We start from the raw sequence: 11,101 nt of genomic DNA, 5'->3' as shown, positions 1-11,101 counted from the left end.
TACGATTCAATATGATTCAGATATGAAAAATCGGTCAAATGATACACGATACGTATTGTGATTCAATAACCTTGTACATTTTTTATTCCAAACACTTGTAGAAGTATATATTTTAATATGACATTAAGTATCCTTATTCATAGAGTACGCAACATTATTTTGCAGGTTTATACCAATTCAACAATTATGTCTTAGAATTTTGGAAGTAGCTCCCCTAAAAAATCCTTAATGATTTAAACGTTTCATATGTTGTAGAATTCTTCATGTCAACTTGATATCCTAAAAAAATAATAATAAAAAAAACCGCAACATGATGTTTTTGGATTATCTTAAATAGTATGACTAACATTTTATGTTTATGTGCCTTTGAGAGTAAATAGAGTACAAAAAACAAGATGGGAATCCAAATACTTAACTACATCACGAGAATTATATACATATAAATTTATCTTAAAAATATAGAAAACATTCCTTAATCTGCAATATCTAATCTTTGTATCTGTGTTTCACAACATCATCTCAGGACCATCATTCTTTTGGTGACATTTCTTTTGATGTTGAGTTTTACGCTTTGAACCAGAATCATATTGCTGCACAACAAGCAATGAAGCACGTGTACCAAAGCTTGTTGAAGCTACAATATCCCCTATAACCCCAAGTTCAGGATTGTCACACCATTCCAACAACTTGGAAAAAACTCTAGAGTTTCTACCACAACTTTGTCCAACAATGTACAAATCATAGTCATTTTTGTCTAACTCATTGAGTAGTAAAGGAATCTCTTCACCTGTTGCTGTATGCACTTCTTCCTCTGAATAAACAATTGACTCATTATTGTTCATTGCCTTGTGCCTGAAGGAAAATATATACTCATCATCCATTTGTTTCTGTACCCCATTATCCCTAACTGTACATAATAACTCATTTGCATCATTGTTCATTGTGTTCTCTTCTTCTTCTTCTTCCTTAGCTTCACCTAACAAAAGTACTCTTACCACATCCAATTGAATTCCTGAATGCCCTGCCATTCTCCCTGCTATAGATAAGGCTTCGCGGTCATCCGGTCCTCCAATGAAGATCACAACAATCCTCAAACTTGTTTGTAGTAATGATCCAAGTCCACGGTCGACAAAGATCACAACAGAACATGGTGATTGTTGTAGAACACTTTTGTTTATGTCACTTTGTGCAGTGTTAGTTGTTTCTAGTACACCTTCTGAGTTTAGCCTTGTGAAAAGGAAGGATAATTAAGCTTGCAAATTTCTCTTCTGCTACATTGTATATATCTTCATGGATAGTTTCATAAGTTGACACAACACTTGATGTCTCAAATCTAACAGCATTGTATCCTTCTACAAATTCGTCAAATGTATTGGTTATGCTCTCAAACTCTGCTTGTGATTCATAGAGTTTTTGTTCTCCACCATGTGCATTTGAATTTGAATGTTCCATTTGGGCTACAAGAAGAGCAGTGCCATATCTAGTGAGTTCAACAAGGTGAAGTGCAAATACATGTAAAGGTGAAATTCTTGTGGCATTTACTGTTTCAAGGACTCGTGTCATTGCGGTGGCTTGGCGAGCATTGTGGACACAAGCAACAACTCTAAGCACTACATCACTCCTTAACTTCTGTACAGTTCTCAGCTGTGATTACTTAAACCGAAATTTTGGCTTGTATATAGCATTGATCAAGGGAGATACCAGCACAGTCATTATTATAATACCAAGCATCATGATTGTGAAATCATATAAGTTCAAAATCGGTTAAAAAAAAATAAACACACATTTGAATTAGCTGTAACTAAGAGCTAATGAACTTGAAAAAGGAGTATGAAATAAAAAAACCACTCCCCGTTGAACCTCAACTTAATGAGGATGAGGTGAAGAAAATACTTATATGCAGTCTTATCCTTATTTGTATATGTTAGAGAAGTATAAAACCATTAATGTAGCCTCACCCGACAGCTTAAACTTTTGGGTTGAATTGGTTCTTTACTATATACTTAGAAAGAGATGGTTTTATGGATTGAACCCGTGATCTTTCGGTCACAAAGAAACCAGTTTTACATATTTGCAAAAAAAAAAAGGAGAATGAAATGAAGTTGGTAATTGATTATTACTTACTTTTCTGTCCCAGGCAACGCTTAGCAGGATCAATGCCATGATGCCCTTAGTGTTGAGAAGCAATAAAGTGGTAATTAAGGAGCTTAGAACTTTAGGGATGGATAACAGCAGCATAATGAGCAACATCACATGCCATTTTGGCTGGGTCACAATCATTAAATAGTTGATTTTTAAGCCAAAACCAGCAAAGTAGATAGGGCATAGAACCCCGGTAACAAAATCATCTGTCATTTCCATCACCAACTTAGCAAACCTCCCATGAGGTAAGATTAGTCCATAAATATTTGTTCTGCACAACTTTGGGCTTCTTGTTGGGCCTGCGAGGTGGGCGACAACCCAACATCTCCATGAAATCATCCTCAACCTCCTTCTTGGATAACTCCACGTGAAATTTCACCTTATCAGAATTACACTCTGCTTGCTTTTTTCTCAAATTCCACGGCTTGACAGGTTCTTCTTCGTTAGCCAAAATCGCTTCTTTCAACCTATCTGCCTGATTCTTGAGATCAAGCGTGAGCTTCTGCCTCACTGCTGCAACGCCATCCTCATCCTCGCCGTTTCGAACGCCTCACATACATTCAACTCCCAATTGAAACCTCCCGCGCCGTGAGCAGCGCTAGTGCATTGATGTTCTTCTCATAAAAAACCATTGATTCCTCAGTCTTTGACCCGGAAACTTCGCCGTCAGCAGCGCATGCAAATGCTCCTCCTCTGGGTTCCCCAATTCAGGAAAAGGGAAGGGAACAAATTGAAGCAATTCATTGATCTCGCCATGGACTTCGGCGCCGGATACCTCTTTAGAAAGAGGCATGTCTAATTTAGGCGTGACATGTTGACACGTGACACAAAAAAGTCAACTTACAAACCGTAAAACTTTGGAAAGCCATAACTTTTGACTCCAGTATACAAATCAGGTAAAAAAAAATTATTTAACAAAACTTTTCGAGATCTGCGCAATGACACCTCATTTGACATATTCTATGTAATGTCCCACATCGGTTGGAGAGGGGAATGAAGCATGCCTTATAAGGGTGTGGATGCCTCTTCTAGTGTGAGGCCTTTTGTGGGGTGTCCCAAGAAACAAAACCGTGAGCTCGACATACAATATCATGCTACAGGGTTTGGGTTACATTTATGGTATCAGAGCCTGGCCCTGGACCGGTGTGTACAGCGGGGAATTCCCAGTGGGGGAGGATGTAATGTCCCACATCGGTTGGAGAGGGGAATGAAGCATGCCTTATAAGGGTATGGATTGTGTGAGGCCTTTTGTGGGGTGTCCCAAGAAACAAAACCGTGAGCTCGACGGTGCTTGTGCGCGGGGAAAAGCGGACAATATCATGTTACAGGGTTTGGGGCTGTTACATTCTATCTCTCACTAACAAAATTTAAATTTGCAATAATGATATTATAAGAGCGTTTAAACCCAGAAACCTCCAAGTTTTGAGTTTGTGATTTAATATAAAACAATAAATAAAGATTAGATTTGTGATTTAAATTAAAAAAATCAAATTTTTTAATTTTTAATATAAAAAATAAATAAAGATGATTTTTTATTTAAACTCCAAAACTAATTTGAAAAATCTGTATTAATAAAAGAAATAATTAAATAAATATTCTAAATCTCTAAGGAAGAAGGATTTTGTTTTTGAAAACCATTCATAGGTTATAAGCTTCCAACAAATCAAACTATAAAGACTCCACCATTGTTTTGTATTAGAGACGTTTTCAAACTTTAGAGTTCACGATTGGATTTCAGATTTAGTTTTCTTTTCTTATACCCATTAGTTCCTTTTTTATTTTCTTTTAAATGTATTTAGTTTTTTCTTTCTCTTAGGCAGACATAATTTAAATGGTTTTAAAGGAAAAGTCATAAATTAGAAGGATGTAACTTTCAATACGGTTCCATAAAAGTCATAAAAAAGTTATATATTTTTAAATTATTTTTTATTATATTTCTGTATCTTACGATTCAATATGATTCAGATATGAAAAATCGGCCAAACGATAACGATACGTATTGTGATTCAATAATATTTTAATAGGACAAACACTTGGTAGAAGTATATATTTTAATAGGACATTAAGTATCCTTATTTATAGATGGACTAAACTTTGGTGCCATCTTTAAGTACCATTCTTGTTCGAGTTGTGTTTGTGAGAGATAAAATATATCATATAAGATGTCTTTGCGTAGATCTCGAAAAGTTATGTGGAATCAAAAAAAGAAATCTGATTTGGATACCCGAGTAAAAGTTATGGCCTAACATTAAACTGTTAACTTTTTGTGCCATTTCAACATGAACGCCTAAATTAGGCGTTGTGAATTATTGGTGTATTTTGATTCTTTGTATCCATTATTTTCATGTGGACGTTTGATCTAATTAAGGGTTTTTACTTCTTCATTTAAAATTGTTTGTGTTCATTTTTTGTGATGTTGTTTGAAGTGGTTTGGATGTTGGAAATTGATTGATTAATCTTTTAATGTAAAGAGAACAACAAAGAGATTTGAAAAAAAGAAAGATAAATGACCTAACCCTAAGTGTGTGCTTCGATTTCGTATGGTGTTAATGATGTTTAATGCTTGATTGATGATGTTGAGTTCAATCAAGTGAATATATGTTAAGAAAATGAAAAATGGATGACTTAACCTTTGATGCATGATTCAGCCAAGCTTGAACAAATGTGAAGTACAATTGATTCTAAGTGAAGTTAAGGTTGTGATGTGATCAATTGGTGATGCAAATAAAGAAATTATAATGAATTGTATAAGTCTTTGTTTATACATAGTGACATGTTAAATTATGTCTTAGAATTTTGGAAGTAGCTCCCCTAAATAACATTCCTCATGAACTTGTGATCATCATTAGTTACTTGTGAGTTCAATATTTTAGTTGTAAAATTCTTAGTAAAAGTGAAAGACAGAACACAGTCAAGTCATTTGTTGCCAAGAACTGACAACCACTCTAGCCTCTACCAAGCAGAAAGATGAAATTTTATTCGTAACATGAATTGTTTCTTTTCTATATGTAAATAGTAATTAAAGGGTGAACTAAATTTTACCCCCCTGAAATGCTAAATCTCTATATGTACTACATCCATAGCATAATCTTTATTATGATTAGCATGTATTGAATTTGATGCTTAATAATTGGAAATTATAGCAGATTGACTTTTAAATGTTGTCTACATGAGTAATCATAAAAATTTTGCATGAAGATTAGATTCCTTTCTTACATACAATGCAATTCACTTAGCTATGGCTCATGCCATAATTATTACTTTGTTTTTGCTGAGGAGGGTACATTTATATTTACAATTTCCATTATAATATATTTGATTTTATATGTGCTAACTTGATCCAGTGTCAACTTCAAATCATAGATTTTATGTGAAAATTTTGAATTTTTTTTTCTAGAGATGGTATATTTATGGATCTCCATGATGGAATTTCAGTGAACCTACCACCATAAGATGTGAGACAAAGAACCAAGAGAAAGAAAATGGTGGTTGGATAACTACTATACTTGTAAGTTTTTCAATATATCTTTATGTTTAATTTGAAAAACCTTTGTTTACTTCCTTTAAACTTCCCTAGAGTTCAAAAATCTACGGTCTTCTATAATATATGCAATTATCGAGGTTAAAAGTAGTAGATTTTCTATTTAAGTGTTGGCAGAATGGCCATAATGTTTAAGCAGGTGTCTCTTTCTTCAATTTATGATGTGAATTTAATATAATGAAACAAGAACATGAATGTGTCTTTTTTCCTTTCAAGTGAAGTAATTTGGGATGCATGTTTCTACTACTTGTGTCTGCAACTGCAACTCTAGTAAGTTAAATTTCTGTTTGGATACCTGATAATTAAGAATAGAGGAAAGTCACTTTGATAGGATCTTTAGGCACCTACAGATATGGTACCAAGCCATGTCTGTCTTTCCATTTTTAGCATCACAATACCAACCCAACATAATTGGTTACATCTTTGTAAGAATCAGCAAAACAAAGAGCGTCTAAGAATTTTCTGTCTTTGACTTTCTATACTTCAATTGTTTGCTGAATCTATGTTTAAATGCAGTGTTCTAAAGTCTAGTTTGGCAGAAATGAATTTAGGTACGTGAGGTTGAAATTTTTCTTTGCACATATCAAACAAGGACCATCCTTCAAAAGTTGACTAAATATCCTTTGTCTACAAAAGCAAGATCTAGTGCTGAGATAAAGATTTTGCAAATCATTTAAAAAAAGAATGTGGCTTCTGCAAGATCAATGGCAGGGGCAAGGTCTGCAACTTTGTTTTCACACTCTCTTTGCTCATCATCTGGATCACTGTCAGCCATGATTCCTGCTCCAGCCTGGAGATGGGCAACCCATTGTCTACGTTTGTTCACATCCTTAGACGGGTACATTGTGTAAAAACGAGTATAAGTTGGGAAAACTATGGTACTCAGAGCAAGGGCAATGTCCATATCACCAGAAAAAGAGATGCCTCCAAATACCCCATTATATGGCCCACGTCTTGTGACTTCCAACTGATCAATCAACTCCATGGCTTTCACCTGTTGTACAGCACAGATAACGATAACAATTTAGGACAAAAATAGTCAAACCAAGACTGCAATCTTAAGCTGGTGACAATCAACAAAGAGTGTTGTGGTTGTTCTAAGAATGTTTAGTGATAACCCCTTCCACCCCACCTTTCTCTCAACAATCCCTATGTATGCACAAGTAATATCAGAAAGGGAAGTGCCAATCTATACCAGAAACTACATCAGTGAGGAGAAAGAGACTGCAAACACCTAGGTTATAGCCTTGAAGGATGCCAAGATTTACCTTTGGTGCTCCACTAACTATACCAACAGGTAATGCAGCTAGCAATACATCCCAACTTGTCAAGTTATCTAGTAACTCCCCAGTGACCTGCAAAGACAGGTACAGTTTTCCATTATCCGTGGCAAGCTTCTGCACTAAATTCACAAAGAAACCAGTTTTACATATTTGCAAAAAAAAAAGGAGAATGAAATGAAGTTGGTAATTGATTATTACTTACTTTTCTGTCCCAGGCAACGCTTAGCAGGATCAATGCCATGATGCCCTTAGTGTTGAGAAGCAATCCAATGCCTATACCATCTCGAGCAGACATACCAAAGAAGAAAGTGGTAATTAAGGAGCTTAGAACTTTAGGGATGGATAACAGCAGCATAATGAGCAACATCACATGCCATTTTGGCTGGGTCACAATCATTAAATAGTTGATTTTTAAGCCAAAACCAGCAAAGTAGATAGGGGATAGAACCCCAGTAACAAAATCATCTGTCATTTCCATCACCAACTCAGCAAACCTCCCATGAGGTAAGATTAGTCCATAAATAAAAGCCCCAACAATATGGTGTGTACCAAGAAAATCTGTGATAAATGCACAAACAAAAAGTTCCCATCAACACACCCATCAACTATGGCCTGTCCCATGAATAAGAGTCTGTTTTGCGTTCAATGAAAGGAGCAAGGATAGGAAGCACCACACAGAAGCAAAAAATAATGAAAACTAAGGTGCTAAGTGCTGAGAGCAATGGTTTTCCACCACTATGTGAATAAGGAATCAATAAAGTGAACAAAACCCAACCATATGCATCAATAAAGTGAACAATCACTGTAGTAGATGATATACTAACTTCTCAACCTGAGTTGGGGTCACAAATAATTGGGAAAGCTCAAGGAGTGTATGTGGCAAGTTCAGCAGATGGGTCTAGACAGATGATGGCATTCACAGCACTGTTTGAAGGAGGGGAATATGGAGATAGCTTGAACTTTTATGGCCTTTACAAGATTGGAAGCACCATGTCACAATTATCTGTGATAGGGGGTCCAGGGAAGTTTAAGAATGCAAAAGGGTTTGCAGAACTGAGAGGTCTTATCCCACCAGGGGAAATTTCCACTGATGGTGCTGAGACATTGCTGAGGGTCACTGTCCATCTGAACTACTAAACTGTTATGTGGATTTTGTGAAAGAAACTGGGTTCTGTTTAATTACAGATGATTATGAGATTGGTCCTGTATTTTGTCACTTTGATAATGTATTTGAAATCTTATTTGAAAACCATATGATGAGTTGTTCTTTTTATATTTGGCAACCTGGCATGAGTTGTTCTTTTTGCTATTCCTTAAAAGAATATGTGAATCACTTATCCTTGCCCTTCCTTTTCTTAGAGGGACTGCCCTTGCCCTTGCCCTTCCTTTTCTTAGAGGGGCTGCCCTTCCCTTTTTTGGAAGGACGCACCTTCTCAACAACCTTGTAACGATCAGCAGTAATCTCTGTCAACCACGACCCGGGGAAAATGTCCTGCACAAAAATCAAAAATCAAAAATCAAAATCAGAGTGTTAACAAAAACAAAAAAAAACTACTGTGCTAAAAAAAACTAAAGCACTAAAAGACTAAAACAAACACAAAAATATTAAACATAATGAAAAGGGCATAAGCAACCAACATCTAATTTTTTCTGCACAACTTTGGGCCTCTTGTTGGGCCTGCGAGGTGGGCGACAACCCAACATCTCCATGAAATCATCCTCAACCTCCTTCTTGGATAACTCCACGTGAAATTTCACCTTATCAGAATTACACTCTGCTTGCTTTTTTCTCAAATTCCACGGCTTGACAGGTTCTTCTTCTTCGTTAGCCAAAATCGCTTCTTTCAACCTATCTGCCTGATTCTTGAGATCAAGCGTGAGCTTCTGCCTCACTGCTGCAACGCCATCCTCATCCTCGCCGGAGCGTCGCCGTTTCGAACGCCTCACATACACCGCAAGCTTCTTCTCAGGCTCCGACTCCTTCTTCTGTGCCGCCATTGATTCCTCAGTCTTTGACCCGGAAACTCCCGCGCCGTCAGCAGCGCTAGTGCAATTGATGTTCTTCTCAGGCTCCGACTCCTCCTTCTGTGCCGCCATTGATTCCTCAGTCTTTGACCCGGAAACTCCCGCGCCGTCAGCAGCGCTAGTGCAATTGATGCTCCTCCTCTGGGTTCCCCAATTCAGGAAAAGGGAAGGGAACGTGAAATTGTGAAGAGGGTTTCTCATGTGACTCGTCGCCATGGACTTCGGCGCCGGAACCTCTTCAACCAGACCCCTCAATACCATTTACGGGAAGAAAAAGAGAGCAAGAAAAACAGACAGTGAAAACAAGAAGGGAAGAATAGAAAAACCACACTGCGTCCAGTGTGGTGTTGAGAGCGCAAAGGAAAGCTGGAAATTTTTCTCGGGAAAATTTGGGAGAGCAAGGGAAAGACAAGGTTTGGTTTTACAAAGTAATTATGCGTGAGTGTGAGTGGTTCTGTTTTGCAAAGTTGCCGGGAAACGAAACGAAACTAAACTTATATAAGAGTGAGAGGAAGGCAAAGACAAGGTTTTACACGTGAATGTGAATGTGATTTTGATAATATTTGATAATATTTCTTTTAGAAAATACAAAATAAAGGAAGATTTGATTTTGAAAACAATATTCTCTCCTCATATTTGTTTCCTTATTCCTATTAATATATATTTTTTAAGAAAAATCTAAAATATTCATAAAAAAAAATAGAATCTTAAAGAATTATTTGATAATATTTATTTTAGAAAATACAAAATAAAGGAAGATTTGATTTTGAAAACAATATTCTCTCCTCCTATTTGTTTCCTTATTCTCCTTTATTAAAATATATTTTATTATTTAAAAACTCTAATTATCTTTAACAAAAAATATCGTTGCATTGCATCTACAAAGCGTAAAATTCGGATACGGGTCTCATCTTGTTTGCTCTTGATTGAATCACTTATCTCTAATAGTATCACAAATTTGTAGAAAAATAATATTTGCATTTTTAATTTGGATCTTTTCCATCTTCTCCCCCCTATACTTTTACATGAGATTCAATGACAAACTTCAATTCAAAGTTAAGGACGTTGATGATAAGATAATCCTAATACCTGATTTAAGGGAGAGAAACTAATAAGATAAAATAGTATCCTAACAAGGAGCGCAAAACAATTAATATTTTAGTTAAACAATTACGCATTTATTGCAATTTCGGGAATAATTACGAATTTATTGCACACTGTCATTTATGCAATTCGAATCACAATTTGAATTATAGAATGACTAAGATCTAACTAGAATCATATCTACATTTGAATTATAGGATGACTAGAATCTGACTAGGATCATATCGGCATTTGAATTATAGGATGATGTTACTATTTGCATTTAAGTTTAGATTTGAATCATGACGTTATTATTTGTAATTTGTATATTTGCCTTATTCATTTTCTTATAGCTATTCATTTTATTTATAAGAAGAGTCAATCATTGACACACTAGATTAGTTCGGTAAAAATTCTATTACGAATTTACCATCCCCTCTCTCTCGGTTTGTGTTTGTGAGAAATAAAATATATCAAATGAGATGTCATTGCGTAGATCTCGAAAAGTTATATGGAATCAAAAAAAGAATTACCTGATTTGGATACCCGAGTCAAAAGTTATGGCTTTCAAAAGTTTTATCATTAATTTTTTTTTTTTTTGGAAAAAAGTATGACACGTGTCAACACCAGATGAAAGACGCCTCATTGGGACGTCTTCCCCTAGGGTGAGACGCCTCACTGGGGCGTCACATGTGACACCCATTTTGGGCGTGACAGTGTGCAATAAATTCGTAATTATTCCCGAAACTGCAATAAATACGTAATTATTTAATTAAAATACAATAATTAAATTTTTTTTGCCTAACGAGGAGTAACAAATCCTAATGAGAGGAGAATTTCTAAGAGATAGGAGAGAGATTCTGATAAAGGAAAAATAATATTGAATATTCCAAAACGACGTCGTTTTGGGAAAACGACGTCGTTTTGGGATTGAAAGATTAGAAAATTATAATTATAAAGACTATAATAATCCTGAAATAAATTAAAATTTAAAAAATACCATAATTTCTGCCCTAAAATAACATCG

At 35.6% G+C, this 11,101-nt stretch overlaps 3 protein-coding genes and 1 pseudogene across 3 annotated transcripts; 1 reads left to right on the top strand and 3 right to left on the bottom strand.

Annotated features, from left to right (window-relative positions):
• Window positions 1-384: 384 nt before the first annotated feature.
• LOC133313363 (cation/H(+) antiporter 15-like) lies at window positions 385-7,754 on the bottom strand (annotated as a pseudogene).
• Window positions 6,284-6,807, bottom strand: LOC133313366 (anthranilate synthase alpha subunit 2, chloroplastic-like). Its single transcript, XM_061514729.1, has one exon. It carries the CDS (start codon window positions 6,666-6,668, stop codon window positions 6,357-6,359), a length of 312 nt encoding a protein of 103 aa, XP_061370713.1. The 5' UTR covers window positions 6,669-6,807; the 3' UTR covers window positions 6,284-6,356.
• A 10-nt stretch (window positions 7,755-7,764) lies between the features above and the next one.
• LOC133313362 (dirigent protein 16-like) lies at window positions 7,765-8,350 on the top strand (the record flags this gene model as incomplete). The annotated part of the gene is made up of 1 exon (XM_061514727.1): window positions 7,765-8,350. A coding segment is annotated over one exon (339 nt), but the record flags the coding sequence as incomplete, so codon positions are not given.
• On the bottom strand, window positions 8,297-9,252 carry LOC133313361 (uncharacterized). Its single transcript, XM_061514725.1, has 2 exons — window positions 8,605-9,252; window positions 8,297-8,458 (listed from the first exon to the last, which is right to left on the bottom strand). The coding sequence occupies exons 1-2, from the start codon at window positions 9,250-9,252 to the stop codon at window positions 8,297-8,299; spliced, it is 810 nt and encodes a 269-aa protein (XP_061370709.1).
• Between the last annotated feature and the right edge of the window lie 1,849 nt (window positions 9,253-11,101).

The sequence above is a fragment of the Gastrolobium bilobum genome, unplaced genomic scaffold, assembly GCF_033153095.1.
Source record: "Gastrolobium bilobum isolate Gb01-03AN ecotype WA unplaced genomic scaffold, APGP_CSIRO_Gbil_v1 utg113979, whole genome shotgun sequence".
In the NCBI taxonomy this organism is placed as follows: Eukaryota; Viridiplantae; Streptophyta; class Magnoliopsida; order Fabales; family Fabaceae; genus Gastrolobium; species Gastrolobium bilobum.
Note: the sequence above shows the minus strand (reverse complement) of the source record. Positions and strands in the feature narration are given on the sequence as shown.

What these genes read in the sequence shown, in the direction of transcription:
- LOC133313366 (XM_061514729.1), bottom strand. Translation starts at nt 6,668, where the DNA reads ATGGAGTTGATTGATCAGTTGGAAGTCACAAGACGTGGGCCATATAAT.
- LOC133313361 (XM_061514725.1), bottom strand. Translation starts at nt 9,252, where the DNA reads ATGGTATTGAGGGGTCTGGTTGAAGAGGTTCCGGCGCCGAAGTCCATG. An exon ending in TTGTGCAGAAAAAATTAGAT is followed by an intron (nt 8,459 to 8,604) that starts GTTGGTTGCTTA and finishes ATTTTTGTGCAG; the next exon opens with GACATTTTCCCCGGGTCGTG.